General features: G+C 37.4%; 1 protein-coding gene across 1 annotated transcript in view; it reads right to left on the minus strand.

Moving 5' to 3' along the window:
- The window catches only part of LOC111160985 (ALG13, UDP-N-acetylglucosaminyltransferase subunit), a 67729-nt gene extending 51103 nt beyond the window's left edge, over nucleotides 1-16626 (minus strand). The window contains 3 exon segments of the mRNA XM_022524402.1: nucleotides 13375-13513; nucleotides 15377-15539; nucleotides 16532-16626. Of these exon segments, the coding sequence (XP_022380110.1) occupies nucleotides 13375-13513; nucleotides 15377-15539; nucleotides 16532-16612 (383 nt within the window). The 5' untranslated portion in view covers nucleotides 16613-16626.
- Between the last annotated feature and the right edge of the window lie 1353 nt (nucleotides 16627-17979).

Below are 17979 nucleotides of genomic sequence, written 5' to 3' on the forward strand. Positions count from 1 at the left end.
GTGAGGAAAACTATTTCCAACCTTGAACTCCATATCAAGCTATCAATCAGATGGGAGTAGAAGTGTTTCCAAACATGAAAGATTAAAAAAATTACCATCCTTCCTCTGAAAGCTATGAAGGGTATTTGAAACCAAAATAAAGTGGTTAAACCACAAAAGGAGGGGGGGCAGAGAGTCCTAGAAACAGAGATTCAATGCAAGAGAGAAGCAAAAGGAACTTCTAGGATAAGGGTGAAGGGGAAATCCCAGGAGGGCAGACATTTGGCAGGACTACCGAATGAATGACCAGTTTACCTAAAAGGGTATGAGAACTTCAGCAGACATTTCAAAAATAAATTATAATTAAAGTTACAGATAACCTTATTTAAACATACTAGAAAAGATGTATACCTCTTTTGGAGAGTTTGGGAGTATTTTTATAGAAAATCGAGCAAATGAAAAAATTAAAAATGATGTAAATAGGGGCGCCTGGGTGGCTCAGCGGGTTAAGTCTCTGCCTTCAGCTCAGGTCATGCTCTCAGGGTCCTGAGATCCAGCCCCGGGGCTCTCTGCTCAGCAAAGAGCGTGCTTCCCTCTCTCTCTCTGCCTGCCTCTCTACTTGTGATCCCTCCGTCAAATAAATAAAATCTAAAAAAAATTTAAAAAATAAAATAAAAATAGGGATGTAATCAATGAACACTGACTACAGGACTCAGATGTGAATACTGTACTTAAGTAATCATGTCAATACTGTAAACAAATCTCACAAGAACTAAAATAAATTATTTTCTCTATTTAAAATTATCCATTAAAAAATAAATAAAATCATCCACAGACTCCCTACTGTGAAAGAGGAATATAAAGTGTCCTCCTCCATACTAGCAAATCTAAAGATGGTATTTAAATTAAAAAAATGAAAACAAGTTTGAACATACTCACTTACAAAACATAAAATGTATTATGGCAAACCACAGAAAGTTTATCAGAGATGGGAAGAAGTGGGACACAGAACTGTTATACACACTGTAGAACTAGTTAATATTTTATACTATTTATGTATATTATCTTAAATAAAATTTTTTAAAAAATATTAAGTGAAGAAACAATAGCATAATGAACTGGGAAAATGACAAAATTTTAGATTAGAGCTACAAGGGATCTATCTTACAAATGAAGAAACAAGTTTCAAATGACTATGAAATTTGTCCAAGTTTTCACATCCTATCAATAATAGTACAAGAACTATATATTGTCTGATTCTTACACAATTATTACAAAGAGGAATCACATACCAAAAAAGAAAAGATGAACAAAGGCTCAGGTGTTAAGTGCAAGTTATATTCCCCAAATCAGTACAACAGACTTTTCAAAAAAGACCTGCAGGACAATAGTAGACTTCATCCTGTGTATAATAGCTATTTCATATTATTTAATACTGTCTTTCAAAGTATCTATTACACTTGAAATCCCAATTGGCTTACTATTCTTCTATAGCAAATTACTTTAATCCTGTAAACCTCTAGAACAGTGAAAGGGCTCCATAAAACAAATTACCCCATGCCCAGAGATTCTGACCTTTGGGGTGTGTCCTGAGACTGTGTATTTCTAACAAGTTTTCCAGTGATGCTGATGCTGCTGGACGCTTTGGGAACTAGCATCCTCGAATGATGTTGTTTCACAAGTTATTAATAAGTGTCTCTAAAGAGTTCTGAGATGAAAATTTCAGCAAATACTGCACACTATAATCCAATCTTTGAGGTTCACAATGCCCATTAGCAATATTAAAGGCTCTAAGGAACCCTAAAATTACCTGCTTAACTTTGAACTGGACTTTTCATGGGGGGGGGGTCTTTTTACAAAGACTTTCCAAATCTTTCTGATTTGGGAAAAGCCAGATTCAAAGTTAAGCAGGGAACTTTAAGTTCCCTGCTTAACTTTGAGCATTCAAGTTAATAAGCTGCTAATGCACAATAGCTATTCCTTCTAAATTGTTTCAAAGTTTGAAAAATGATGCTGTACAATTTTTTTTGTCATCTATACCTAAGGCTGCTAGAATAATTACGTAAGATACTGAATGTTAAATGTATAGTACAGAAGTGTACATATTGATTGTTGTTAGGGACTACCTGACAAAACAATTCACTAAGAAATTCATTAATTAAAAAAAAAGTAAGAACTAGAACAATTTCACCTAAATTCTGGAAATCAAGCCAAAGTTCAAATATAGCTCTGCAGAGGAGCTTTCCCCAACCCTGATAAGGCTTCTTTCACTTCTGAAAATGATAGAAAGAAAAATAATTGCCTTGAAAACTTTTAGGCACTGTACTCTGGGTACAGGTTTAAAAAAAAAAACAGATTTAAGAAAATAAAATTAACATTTGACTTACTATGAAATCAAAATGCTTTAATTTGATTACTACATTTTATATTAAAATTTAACCTGCAAATGTGACTTGTTTTAATTGCTAGAATTGTCTTATTTCTTCACTGATCACATAGGAAAATTCTCTATAGTACAACACATGAATACTATTAGTTTAAGTTCTGAGTTAACACTCCATGTTTTAACTAATTAAATGCGGTACATGCCTCAAAACTTTTTTAAAGCATACAGTATCTGTGACATAGGTTTAGTTGTCAATGTATATAGGACAGGAGTTATTAGTTTGAGAGGCAACATGGTACCATGAAAAGAATATTATGAACTTGATTATGCTACTTTCTGAGTCTGTTTCCTCATCTACGAAAGGAGATACGCTGCATTTTTAAGCTCTTTCAGGTCTAAGGAACTATGATTCAATGGTGGATAACATATTTGCCCTCCCTTTAGATGATCAAATTTGTGATCAACATTAACCATAAAAACAGTCCCTAGGGGGATTAACCTATTATCCTGGCAAATTGTGGGGTTGACTAACCCACATAAAGATGAGTAAATCTTACCTTAGAAATGAAATACAGACCTAGATTTTTAAAGGCAGTAAGATTTATAACCATGTGTGGTGATAGATATTAACTAAACATTGTGGTAATCATTTTGCAATATATACATGTATTCAATATTATGTCATATACATCAAACTTTTAGTTATATCAATTTTATCCAAAACTGGAAAAAATAAAAATGACAATCACATGTAAAGACTTGTGGGAAACTGGTAAAAGGCAATCAGTATTAAAAAAAAGTTAGCACACAGGGGCGCCTAGCTTCCTTTGGCTCAGGTCATGATCCCAGTAGGGATGAGCCCCACATGTGCTCCCTGCTCAGGAGGAAGCCTGCTTCTCCCTCTCCCACTCCCCCTGCTTGTGTTCCCTCTCTCACTGTGTCTCTCTCCATCAAATAAAATCTTTTAAAAAACCCTAACATTAAATCATTTATTTCACTTATTTTTAGTACCAAAATAACATGGAACCAATTGGGGTAAAGAACTCAACTCTATAGGACCTCTTTTTAAGGTTTTTCATTTCTGAAAAATGTGATGGCAAACATTTTGAAAACACTTTTAACAGCACACTGGCAACAGAACCTGTTGCCTTTTTTCATAGTAGACATTTAAAACAAAATGAACAAAGCAGGATTCATAAGGGAAGGGAACACAATGGTTCCAAAACAAAATCTGGCCATTTGATCCTATTCACCCTCCCTCCTCAAGCTTTAGGAAAGAGACAATAAAGAATTGATTTCCCAGAGCAGTGATCCTTCAGATATGCAAAGTAAAAGAAACGCTACCAAGACCCACTTGCTTTCATTTCCTACTCTTCCCACTTCCATCTGAAGCACTCTGATATAGATTTTAAAAAAAAGAAGTAATGCTTTGTTTAAAAATGAATCCTAATGGCACAGAAATACTAGGGGTTGGTTTATTATTCAAAATACAGTTTCTGAACAGTCTACCAACATACAGGGGATTGAAGGAAAGGAGAATATAGACCAGAACACTCTTGTTTTGGTGTACTTAAAATTCTAAATAATCTTTAATTCTCTAACTCTAACCCCAGTTAGAGACGGACTATGAATTTGAATATGAAATTCAATGAAGACTTTGCTTTCTGTATCATTTAGGAGTATATACTGTAAATTCCAGGGAAATCTAAGTCTACTCCTACTTCCTTTTTTTTAAGATTTTATTTATTTGACAGAGATACAGCGAGAACAGGAACACAAGGAGGGAGAGTGGGAGAGAGAGAAGCAGGCCTTCTGCAGAGCAGGGAGCCCAATGTGGGTCTCAGATCACCCAAGCCAAAGGCAGCCGCTTAAAGACTGAGCCACCCAGGTGCCCCTCTACTCCTACTTCTTAAAAACTCTAACCGAGAAAATGCACTATTTCAGTGACATTCTTTTAATTTTCAAACATGTCACATAATTGGTCTTGTCTTAGAAATCACCTATGAAGGAAATCATTAGCTTTACTAATTCACAAATGTGTAAACGGAGATTCAGAAAATTACTTGGGCCAAGGATTTAAGAATGTTTTTCACTCCTAAATTTGGGAAGTGTCCTATCCACCCACTGCACACTGGCAGTGGAGAAACAACCAGTATGTTCTGTACAAAAGAAGAAATGAACAGTAAAAGATGCAATATATGGCCTCACAGACATCATTCCAACAGTGACTATCAGTTCAGCAAATTCATTAGAAACACACTTGACAGTTAATAAGGTACAGAACTGTACTGCTTTTCCAAATAGCCTCATCTAGTATATCCTAGAACTAGTACAAATGAAAAAAATTCCATTTAGTTCCATTTATCAATTAGAAATAGTGCTACATAAGACATTATGGGTTATAGACAGTTAATAAATATTAAAATTTATTTCAAATTGTTTGGCAGGTGTTAAACTTGGTAAGTTTCTAATTTGTTATGTGATAAAACTGGGAATTGCTAAGCTTAAATGTATTTAATCAGAGGACTTCCTTATAAAGAAGTCTAGTACTTATCACCAGAGTACTAATGAACAATGAATGAGGAATGAAAATACTTAAATTGGCCATTCTGGAGATTCTTAACCTGGCGCCTCGAGGTACCTGGTAAAAACTCCCTGAAATTCACTGCAAAATATAAGTGTCAGTAAGAGAGAGAGGCAATAGTTTTAAAAATTTTGAAGGGTTCTAAGACCCAAAGAGGGTTATACTACTGCCTTAAATAGGAGGACTATATAGCCATCAAAATAAAATGACAGTGTCAATCAAAATAAGTTTGGCCTGGCTGTGGTAAAAATTCATAAACACAGTAAAAAGCTAGAAATAAAATACCAAAATAGAGGGGTAGCTGGGTGGCTCAGTGGTTTAAGCCTCTGCCTTCAACTCAGGTCATGATCTCAGGGTCCTGGGATAGAGCCCCACATTGGGCTCTCTGCTCAGCAGGGAGCCTGCTTCCCCCCTCTTTCTGCCTGCCTCTCTGCCTACTTGTGATGCCAGTCTGTCAAATAAATAAAAATAAAATCTTTTTTAAAAATCTTAAAAAAATACCAAAATAGATGGTATTTAATGATATAAAAGACCCTAAATATATTCTGAGAATCAATATTATCAGAGTCAAGGAGCACATATTCTTCAGGAAATTCCTGTTTGAAGCAAGCTAGGTTCGCTCACCTTCTATATAGCCACCTACAAAAATTATAATTTAAAGAACTATTCAGTATAAAGACTGTGCTAGAATATTCACATAAGGAATTAACCATTTAAGAAGGAATTAAATTGTTGTTTGGTAGTTATCTTAAAAACCTTTCTCCATGTAATCTTTTACTGGAAAACACTATAGCTACTGCTTTTAACAAACCTCTTTTGATTTTTAACATGTTTTACCAAAAATCTCCAATAGGTTCCCTTATTTGACAGACACTTAAATACCATTAGGATATTACATACAATCAGTATTACTGTTTTAATGACAGTCCTATAAACGTTTAAGCCTACAAATTTCACCATACAATGTGATGGTCACATCTTTCTTCTGAACAAGAGACATACCAGACTCTATATAATGACTGTATGCAAGATGACAGTGCTTCCTAAAGACCTAATCCCAATCAAGAAAATGAGAAAAAGTGCATTTATCATTTATGGAAAGCCTACTGTGCTACAGGCAGAGGATTCAATGAGTAAGACAGTTCCTCCTCAACTAGACTGTTCCTCCGGAGTACGAATCAATGTCTTGAGTGCTGATACAAAAAGTAGATGCTTATTACACATTTATGTTACAAGACTAAGTGAGCAAATAAATGGGCTCAAGATATTTAGAAAGTAAAGCTAAGAGAACCTGGTGATCAATCAGATATAATGGGTTAAAGATATAAGCCTAGAGGACTAAATGATAATATCATCAACACAGGCAAGGATTTCAGAAGGATGGAAGGAGAAATAGATTTTAGGTCAGGTAACTGGAAATATATTCAGGAGCTCAAATCAAAGGGTCAGGGAATATATATAGGAGCATCAATGGTAGCTCTGAGAGTAATGAAAATAACAAGAAAAAAATATATATAAGGAGAACAGGACCAAAAATAGAACCCAAAACAACTATTTAGAGAAAAAAGAGCCAGTAAGTAACTTGCAACCAGGCAAACCATTTGGGAGAGTTTCTCCACGTGGATTTTGATTAGCATTCAGTATGCTTTTAGAAATAACAATGTAAAGACTGAAATATACCTGTGGTTATCATACAATCAAAATTTCTTGGAATAGTCCTGACTTTAAATATTGTCCTGTCACCATAAATGATGGAAGAAACACACTGGAAATCAGCATTCTAGCAATTAAAATTCCCAGTCCATCAGACACTTAAGTAGCATAAAACTTCCTTTTTGCATTATGCTGAGCTCAGTTTCCCCATCCACAAAATGGAAGAATAATAACTACTTCATAAAGTTATTGTAAAAATTAAGTAACTTCGTACCTGTAAACTTTTTTTAAATATTTTTTATTTATTTGAGAGAGCAAGTGAGAATGAGCACAAGCAGGGGGTAAGGGAGAGGGAAAGGGAGAGCAGACTCCTGGCTGAACAGGGAGCTAGACATGGGGCTCAATTTCAGGGCTCTGAGATCATGACCTGAGCCAAAGGTAGACCCTTAAATGACTGAGCCACCCAGGAACCCCTAAACTGCTTTAAATAGTATGAGACATACTAAGCAAGTAACAAGTGTTAATTATTTTTCATTCCCCACTCCCCCACAAAAACATAGTATTGTACAGCAGAAAAAACAGATTAGTATACAACTATATGGACCACCCATTCCAAACCTTTTCCCCAAATCAGTTTCGAATAGTCTGCCCACACACTTCACTTCTTACACTGTATGCAGATTTTTGGTCTGAAAATTGTGCAATTTGAGCGAAATCAGACTGATTAACTGCTTATACCATAATAAAGGGCCAAGAAAAATGTCTACATTACTTGTAGTAATTAGACTTTTTTTTAGTCTTAGAAAACTCTTCCTTGATCTATCAAAGTGGTGGTACACATTTTTATATTGCCCTTTTAATCTACATGATTTACCTTTAAAAGCAGAGTAGTACTCTCAGGTGTCTAAAATCAGACACTTGACAGTACTTTCAGATAATGACTAGCTGACCCTTGAACAACACGGACTTGAACTGTGCAGGTCTACCTAAACAGACGTTTTTTATAATAAAGTACTGAACTGTATCTTCCTTGATTTTCTTTACATTTCGTTTTCTCTATACTTTATTAAGATTATGGTATATAATACACATAATATACAAAATATGTGTTAATTGACAGTCTATGTGATCAGTACGGCTTCCAGTCAACAGCAGGCTATTAGTCCAATCTTTTGGGAGTCGAAATGTATATGTGGATTTTCAACTGTGCACAAGTCTTGCACCACTAACCCTCCACATTGTTCAAGAGTCAACTATACTTTTAAGGTTCCAAAATCCCACATCAAGTTCATCAGTTGCACTATCTTACCTCCCACCAAATCCTTCCAGCTTCTTCCTCACAAATCATAAGCAGTCATCTGAACTCCCTACTTCCCAAGGTCATCCTATAACCTCACATCACTTTTCATGTACTCCAGAATCAAGTTTCTGCTATTACTTGTCCAACTTTGAACCTATCCATGATACCACAATTTCTCAAAATACTCTTTTGCTTGATTATCCCTGGAAATTTAAATAACTCCAACAGAAAACTGCTAAATAAACTACATTCCACTTACCCACTGACTTCAAGAACCTGAAGCCCTGCCATGCAACGAAACCAAATAACTTCATTCAGAGCAAATATTCCAAATAGAATCTTGATTACCATTAATTTTTCCTAAGACCATTAGCAGGTACATTTGGCAATTAATTTATCTTAGCCTTCTTCCTCATCTATAAAAAGAATGGTTTGTACTAGGTATGTTTAAAATTCTCTTCCAACTCCAAAAATCTACAATTCTGTCTTAAAGTCTCCCTTTATTCAATCTAGTATCAATCCTACCCATGGAATTTTGCTAGATTCCAAAAACTGAGGAATCACAGGTTTCTAAGTCTAAGATAAGTTTATCAAACACCAAAGAAAAACCCAATTAAGTGTGAAATTCCTACTAAAGTAAACAACTTCTAATAAATGAACAAAACTCTCCTTGGAAGGAAGTAACTAAATACTAGACAAACAATTATGAAGAATCAAAAAGCTTACAATATATATTATGGTGTGGTAGAGAGAGTATAAGACCAGGAGTCAAGAAGCTGCTTCTCCAGTGGAAGCTCTGTCAGAGGCTGATAGACAACTGCAAACCTCTGGCCTTCTTCATCTATGAAATGATGGGATTGCACTAGATGATCCCAAGAATTCCTGTCGAATCAAATTGATTCTGAGAGATCCCTGGGTTTTTAAGCTGAACAACTGATAAAAAGATTTCAGAGGTATATAGTTAAGGGGTATCACTACACACAATATCATTGACTTAAGTCTCTGCTAAATGAAATAATGGAGTCAGGGCTATATACTCTTATAAGAAAACAGAGGATTTGCAGTTTCATACCACTACACAGTTCCCTGATGTTTAAGCAGACCCTTTGTTTCTGATTCTGTGGTTAGTCCTTCATGACTTAAAAACAAGTGATCAAATACATTTTAAGCCACAATTTTTCTCAAATTAGAGCATATAAAAGAGCCCAGGAAATTCTCTCCATATATTTGAAAAGGGCCTTTCCTATATAATATTAGCAATTAGACTAATGTACATTTATGATTCCGGTGTTGTGAATTCTCAACTATGCAGATGTAAATTACTCACTTGTTAGATTAGTCTCAGCAAAATTTTAATCCAAGCTGGCTTCCTCCTGCTACCCAGAGTATTTCTCAGCCACCACCTTCTATTACTAGTTAATAATTTAATATTAACCTAAGTAAAACACAATCAGGAAAAGAAATCTATAGAAACATTATATAAAGCATCTCAAGTAAAATGCTTAGAATAGCCAACATTTTGGAATATTATGGAAAGTATGTCTGTATAGTGAAAACTAATTTTAGAAGTACATAAATTATAAATTACTGTTACAATAAATGTTTCAGTACTGCTATGAGAAGGGGCCCTTAAAAATAACATCAAGTCCTATTAGCCTAAGTCCTTTTTGACTTATTCTTTTCAAACCAATAAAACTTTGATATAGAACAAGATTATTTTGTCATTTTCTATTTGCATTTTAGAGGAAAGAGAACAAATCTACTCCACTAAAATTTCTCCAAGTACCATAATCAACTGACTTGATATTTAATCTTGTTAACCTTTAATTAACCTTTTTAAGGTAATTATTTAATGTTTTATTTCTCAGATCATAACTCATTTCTGCTTGTTTTTTTAAAAAATTGGTTCTTTAAATTGTACAGCTAATGAACTTGACTCTCAAATGCCTTTACAAATTTGTTACTGCTTCATTTTTTTATTCTAAGGAACACCAAACTAATAACTACGTTGGAGGTTCTTATGAAAGTTTCCAGATTTAACTCATCTTTTTTTTTGTGATTTCTAAATCAATTTGGGTTTCTAGAATAAAACCTGTGAATGCTCGCTACATATTTTAACTAAACTATAAAGTAAAAATCTACTGAATTTACTAAATGGCAGTAAGGATTTGGACCCAAAAGCTAATATTCACACCATTAAAATTTTCTATACATTCTATAGATGTGTAAGTTTATTAATTTATATTATCTGTAAATATATACTATATATTTAATTTGATTTAACCACATTCCATAGGTTGGATTTGGGGGGTGTTTTTAAAGTGTTCAGAGATTAGTGTTTATTTTTGTAATCCAACAACTTTATCCAAAAATGCAGAAAATTTTTCTGGCTGGCCAGGAGGAAAACATTTCAGTGTTGATAAGTCCATTGACTGTAACAGCCCAGGAAGCGTGCTAAAACAAAAGAAGAAAAATATTAGGTAACAAGGGAGAAAATCCTGTAATTCATCTGCTGCCCACTTGATGCCTGAATCTAACTTCCAAAAATATTGTGATGCTTCTCAAACTGTACATGTGAATTTTAATATAATTTTATTTTAGGTATAGTTGACCCTTGAACAAGGTGGAGTTAATGGAACCAACCATCTGCGCAATTGAAAATCCATATACAACTTGCAAGGGCACGTGGGTGGCTCAGTCAGTTAAGCATCTATCTTCGGCTCAGGTCATGATCTGAGGGTCCTAGGACGGAGCCCCATGTTGGGCTCCCAGCTTAGCAGGGATTCGGTGTCTCCTTCTCCCTCTACCCCTCCCGCCCACTCGTGCTCTCTCTCTCTCAAATAAATAAAAAATCTTAAAAAAAAGAAAATCTATATACAACTTCTGACTCCCCCACACCTTAACTACAAATAGCCTACTATTGCACAGAAGCCTTACTGTTCACATAGTCAATTAACAAACATTTTGTACATTATGTTATACATTGTAATTCTTAATACAGTAAGGTAGAGAAAAAACATTATTATGAAAATCATAAGGAAAGCACATTTACAGTACTGTACTGAAAAAACATCCGTGTATAAGTGAACCCATGTCATTCAAATCTGTGTTGTTCGAGGGTCAACCATACATACAAAGATTAAAGCACTATGAATAGCACTATGTAGTACCTGCCAATACCAATTCAACAGATACTATATATCATGTCAACTGAAATATTACAGAAATATTATTTCATGAAAGATGTGATCACATGGCTCTTGAACATTTCTCAGGACTGGGCAGATATAAACCGAAGCAAAATTAATTTATAAAAACAGAATAAATGAAAACAAAAGTAACAGCTGCCAGACAAGAACAATAAGCTGGGGAGACTACTGGACCATGCATGAAGGTAGTAAATTACTGGCAAAGGAAAGTTATTTCACAATCATAAATCCATATATAATTAAGCAATATACAATCACCATGCATGTTGGAAGTAGATTCCAAACCATGACATCAAAGTATTCAGAAATTTAAGTAAAGCAGCCACTTAAATTAGAACAAGATATACCACTACCTAGCCTAGATTTGGGGGAATAAATAACAAACCTAAAATGAAAATACAACCAATTACTGATTTTTACAGCATTCATATGTGTGACTTTCTTGAAATTAATATTAAGAAAAAGACTTCTAAAACTGTAGAAAATAAATTGGGAGACTTGTAGAGCTTCCTTTTCACCTTGAGTAAAGAATCAGGATGTTTCTGGTATCAGTGCTTTCTCCTTTTAAATGTACTGACATAAAATCAAAGCTGAATTAACATGTAGAATAAAAATACTCACTAAAAGTGTCTGGAAAAATTGACTTGCGTGCACCCTTTAGGAGGAGTTTATTCTTCTTTTAAAAATGTTAAACCCTAACAGTCTCAACTACCCAAGGACAGCTATACCCATTATCTGAAGCCTACATAATGTTTACTACCAAGCTTCTCCAGATTCACAATACTTTTAATAATGGCTTCTGTGTTGCACAGCCACCCTGATATTTCCTCTCCTCCAATCTCATACAGGGATTAGGACACCAATAATTGTCCCTGAAACAATCAATGAACTTGCCTCCTCTCAATGAGAACAGGAATTGTCGGTTTTGTTCACCAATACATGACAATTACCTAGAATAATGCCTGGCACATCGCAGATGCTCAATATATATTTAATGAAAGAAAAAGTATTTACTGAGTGCATAAGAGACACACGCAGTGAAGTTAAAAGACAAGCTTTTTATGTTCTAGCCAGTTTAAGGTTTTTCACTTTAAAATTAATTTCAATTATTAAAACATAAAAATAAGTATTTTATAATACTTCTATGAGGTCTTTACTTTTTAAAACATCAAACTAGGATAGCTTTTAAAGTCAAATAATTGGGAATTACTGACCTGACCCTTTGGCAAGCTTCTAATGTCTCAAGAAGAATAGAAAACCAACCAGCAATTTTCTTCATCCTTCTACAGTGATGTTGATCAGTTCTTGTTGAATTTGAATATACTTCTAGAAAATAATACTCCTTACCATTGTAATTCCTCTGGCTTAAAATACTTTAATGGCTTCTCACTAAACACATAATAAAATCACAACTCTTATGTGAGCTATCTCCACCCAGTCTCATCTTACACTATCTTCTCCCTTGCTTGCCATACTCCTGCCACACACCTTCCCTGGGCTCCTCAAACAAAACAAACTCCAAGCTCTTTCCTAACTTAGGACCTTTGTAGTTGCTGCTGTTCCTTCCTCCTCTAGAGCTTCACATGATTAACTCTTGTCTTTTAGGTCTCAGCTCAAATGTCATTACTCAGTCCTGCCTTTCCTGACCAATCTAATTAATCTTCACTTCCAGCTATCCTGTCACCCTGCCTTATTTCCTTCACAACACATTTCACCACATGAAATTATCTTCCATCACTTATTTATGAGCAGTATTCTATCTCCCACCACTGGAACCTAAGTATCATGAAAGCAGGGGCTTTACCTCAAGTTTATCACTGTATCTATAGCACTTAAAAACAATGCCTATGACATATTAGGTGTAGTTTAATTAATGAGTGAGTAAATTTCACTTAGGGATCCAAATGGATTTACTAAAGGCAAAACCTTAATTATAAAAAATAAGCAAATACCCTCTTCGAATAATGAAAATCTAATGAACTCAAAAATTATATTCTCACAGACTTACACACCAGACGGAACTTACATATATGCGTACACACAGAGATATTCACATGAAATGAAGCAGGCACAGACACAGAAAGAAATATAACAGAGATCCCACTCACAGTGGAAGACAAATAAGAGGGCTTCACAGGTGAGAAAAATCAAAGTATATTTGATAAGCAGAAGGTAAGAGGTTCAAAAGACAGGTTAGGTAAGTGGATAAGAACAGCTAGGGAGGATTTAAGGTAAGAGGTCAAATTATCAGTCTGTACTATACCTGCAGGTACAGTAGAAGAGATGCCCGTCTTTGTGCAGCTGCTTTGCCAATTCCAACTGATGATTGTTCATCAACTTTTCGTTTACAACCACTACAAGGGGCTTTCTTTTTTCCAGAGTCTCCAAACAGCTTCCTGCACCTAAGTCAAAATTGTTAATAGTTTAAAAAAAAAAAGACCTAAGGTGCTCCACCAAGCTTTATAGGTAGAAATGAAAATGATAAACTTAGCTGGCAGAACTACAAACCCGGCCTTTTAATTACACATTCAAATGACAGAAAAATGTAGTGATCAATTGCTCTATATTATGTGTTATAAACTTGACTTGAAAAATACATTCTTTACCACTGCCACAATATTATGACCTACGATTCAGTGCTTTGCCACTTGCCCTCCACTAGTATGCCCTGGGCATGAGCCTTGAATTCAATTAAGATTTAAGTTCAAGGGTGCCTGGGTGGCTCAGTGGGTTGAGCCTCTGCCTTAGGCGCAGGTCATGATCTCAGGGTCTTGGGATCGAGCCCTGCATCGGGCTCTCTGCTCAGACTCATCGGGAGTCTGCTTCCCCCTCTCTCTCTGCCTGCCTCTCTGCCTACTTGGATCTCTCTCTCTGTCAAACAAGTAAGTAAAATCTTTAAAAAAAAAAAAAAAGATTTAAGTTCAACGTACTATACGTGAAACTGTACTGCACTTCTATTCAAACACAAGTGGAAAAAGCCAAATCTTCGACAGTGAGAGGCACCAAAAAGAGAAATTCTAACCACCCTTAAAAGTCTGCCTGTGAGGTACCATCCCCAAAATGTCAAGAATAAATCTCCATAAATGTGCATATATACAACATTTGGGTCAATTCAACTCTGAAATCTAAAACTCTTTAGGTATTTTAAATGGGAGTGACCAGGGCGCCTGGGTCACTCAGTCAGTTAAGGGGCTGCCTTTGGCTTGTCTCAAGGTACAATCTCGGGGTCTAGGGATGGAGCTCTGCTTAGGGCTGCCTGGGCTCCCTACTCGGTGGGGAGTCTGCTTCTCCTTCTCTCCCTTTCCCCCGCTCATGCTCATGCTCTGTCTCAAATAAAATCTTAATAAACAATAAAAAACTTTAAAAAGTAAATGGGAGTGAGGAGACGGATAAGTAGACCAACGTTTTTAGGTTGACTACTTTAGACTCCAACACCAGACTTTTATCTACTAACTTGACTGGACAAGTTAATCTGTGTCTGTTTCCTCATCTGTAAAACAGGAATACTAATAATACTCAGCTCATAAGTCTGGGAGGATTCAATAACTTATACACACAAAGCACATAGAATGGTACCAAGAACTGTTAAATATTACCCTATATGCTACTAATCACTAATGTGTTAGTAATATTTATTTCTAATAACCTCTCCCCCTTCAAACTAAACCTCTTAAGAACCAGGAAGCTTCCTCCCTCACTTACCCAGCAATCGAAATCGCAATGATCCCCAAAAACAGTTCTTGTGAAGGTACTAGTAGTCTAACTAGATCAGGATGGTTTTTGAAGAGCAGGCAATGATTTACACAACATCTGGTTAAAGAATATTTTTGACTGCATTCATTTCATACATTTAAAATATAAAAAAAAATCTTTCAAAGCCAAGTTCTCCATGTCCAATCCAACCAATTAGCTGGCTGAACATTCCTGCAATTTTTTTTTCATTCTTTTTTTTTTCATTCCTGCAATTTTAAGCCCAAATACTAATTTCAAATTTGACAACTCTTTACGCACAACGTTGGGTAAATTATTTTGCCCGTGTTTGGAGTTTCTTACTTTAAATTTGGTCTATGTTGTTAATTTTCTTTCCTTGTATCACCCAGAAATAATAAACTCTCTAATAATGTTCTCAATAGGTACATTCGAACAAGTATTATACTCAAAAGGGCTACAGTGCCTTACCCTAGCAATTTTACTTCACCTCAGAAAATTTCAAGTTTCTGTTTTTACTATCAAAACCCAAACCGTGGTCCTCTAAGGCACTTTACCTGCGTGACTAATAACAAGATCCGCTTTCTGAAGATCTTCTTTCAATGAATCCTTATACCTGTAAACATCCAGAGCAAATGACTCAGTACTGAATGGTTCAGGTACCACCTTTCCTCTACCTATCTGAAGGACAAGTCGGTTGTAGCCCAGGCTCTTGAAGATCTGAAAAGGGGGGGGGGAGAAAGAAAGAAAAAGCGGGACTTTTAAACAAGCTACTGTAAAAACAACCCTAAAGTCGGTGTTCAGACCGAGCGCGGGCCGCAAAATCTACCTGCAGCCAATCTTACTTTTCCAGAACGACGCTTTGCCCCCGTACCGGGCCCCAACAAGGTACCTCACAAGTCCTAGCGGTTAAGATTTACGCGACCCTGCTCACCAAGCCGTTGAGAGGACCGGCCACGCCACAGGCAGAAGACCAGGCGAGACCCTGAAAAAGGCGTCAGAAACTAGAGGGGAGACGAAGAGACGGCCCCAATCTGCCTCAGGTCTGAAGCTGCGCGAACCACCGGCCAGGAAGAGCCGCCGCAGCCGGAGGACGCCCGCCTCGAGAGCCCCTGAGGAGACCGCGAGGCGCGGGCTCGCCGGAGCGCGGCGAGTGTAGAGCGGCGACGGCGCGCTGACTGGGACCGGCCGGACTTAGCCGAGCCAAGCCGGGCCGGGATAGGCGGGGCCGAGCGCGCGGAGGTGCCCGACACCGACCACGCTACCCCGAACCGGACGGAGGAACAGCTGGAGGGCGGCCCGGACCGGAGAAGCAAGCCTCACTTGAAGAGGCGGAGCAGCGGGAAGGAGGGGCGAAGCCCGAGGAAGGAGAGGCGGGGAGTCGGAAGGGAAAAGCCGGGGAAAGGAGGAGCCGGAGAAAGGACGGGGAGGAGCCGCCCAGAGGGCGGCGGGAAAGCGGGAAGAGGAGGCGGAAGACGCTGAGGAGAGGGAGAGCAGGAGGAGGGCCCAGCCGAGCGCAGGGCGGAGCCTGAAAAGGGGCGGCGAAGCCTGAAAAGGGGCGGCGGCACCTGAGGTAGAGCTGTGGGGTTTCTTCCCGAAAGCTGCGGTCAGGCAAGGTTACCGAGGCTAGTGGTAGGGCTAGCGGCGGCGAGCGGCGAAGGAAGCCGCCGCGCGCCCGCACGCCCGCACGCCCGCCCGCCTCCCCCACTCACTTGCAGAGTGTCGTGCGCCGAGACACGCGCAATGAGGTCGTCAAAGCTTGTGGTCCCTACAGTGACAAATACGCACTTCATCGCGCGGGTTCCCAGCCCCGACTCGCAAGGGCCGGATGTGACGTGGCAGGGGCCACGTGGGCGGCAGCGGCCGCGCTCAGTGGGGAAGACGGAAGTCGACCAGGGCGCCAGAGGGCGGTGGGAACTGGGGGGGTGTGGCGCGGGGGCGGGGGTGGGGCCGAAGAGTGCCAATGGCCTACGTGTCACAAACTTGATGCGTTTGTGAGTTCACCGGGCCGTTACAACAGTAAGGTGGCAGTTGACAGATTTACTTTTTCCCCAAAGGTAGTTAAGAAAAACGTTGAAACCTCACACCTAAGCCTGTGCTGGCGTCATTGCTTGGGTACCACAAATCTTTTGAATGATACAGTAGTTTGGGACTCTATTTGCTACCCTGTTTTGCCAATATTCGTTTGAGCTATGGTTTTACCTCGAGTCTGTAGAGAGCATGTGGGGAAAAAAAGGCCTTTTCAAGATCGCTCATTAGCATAGGCTCTTCAAACTAGTTCTCAGGAAGCCAGAGAGCCCTACAGGGTCCCTTGGAAGCTGTAAGAAGTCGGTTGCCTTCATTAGCAAGCATTGTGTGTAAAATAGAGGCACTAGGGCCTGAAGCCTGCATCTATAATTCATTGAACCCATCCATTGAGCCCTTTAAAATGTAAAATTATGGTAAATTTAAATTATGATGAAATGTAAAGTTATATATTAGCATGAATAAATACTACAGATACATTATACTGAGTAGTCAAGTATCCTGGAGGTAATTTCTCAAGACTCCCCTTTTTTCTCCTACGATTACTAAGATGATTTATTTCATTCTGTTTTCTGTATTTCCTACTTAAAAATCTCACTTTGGTTCATATTTGTTTTCCCCTGCCTGATTATATACAGAAGGGAAGTTGTGAGAAGAAAATAAAGAGGAAAAGGATTAGAGGTGAATTAGGCCTAGAACATAAGCTGAAGAAAAAAAACCTCTAAATCTTGTAGCTTGAGTAATTGTCTTTTTGAGGAGCGTTATGCTGTTATGCCTTTCTTGATAACGATTTTCATGAATTAATAATATGGTGAAACAAACTAGTCTCATAATAACAAATGTAGAAAGGTCATGGTTAAATAATAAAACATAAGCATAATCAAATTTTCTGCCCAATAAAAGAAATAAACTATGAATATTTATTGAAATATGAAGAGAAAATATTCCAAAACATTCTGTAATTCAGAAAGACCTTTACCTCTTGTTGTATCTGTGAAGTCTTTCCTATATCTAGAAGATATTAAATTAAAGGAGCACTGTTCTGATTAGCAAAAAGAAAATAAGCACATATAAATTGAATATTCTTAAATTCCCAGAAAATCAGAAAATTGAATTTCTAATATTTTAAATGTGC

The sequence above is a fragment of the Enhydra lutris genome, unplaced genomic scaffold (genome assembly GCF_002288905.1).
Source record: "Enhydra lutris kenyoni isolate GAN:26980312 unplaced genomic scaffold, ASM228890v2 scaffoldscaffold80, whole genome shotgun sequence".
Lineage (NCBI taxonomy): Eukaryota > Metazoa > Chordata > Mammalia > Carnivora > Mustelidae > Enhydra > Enhydra lutris.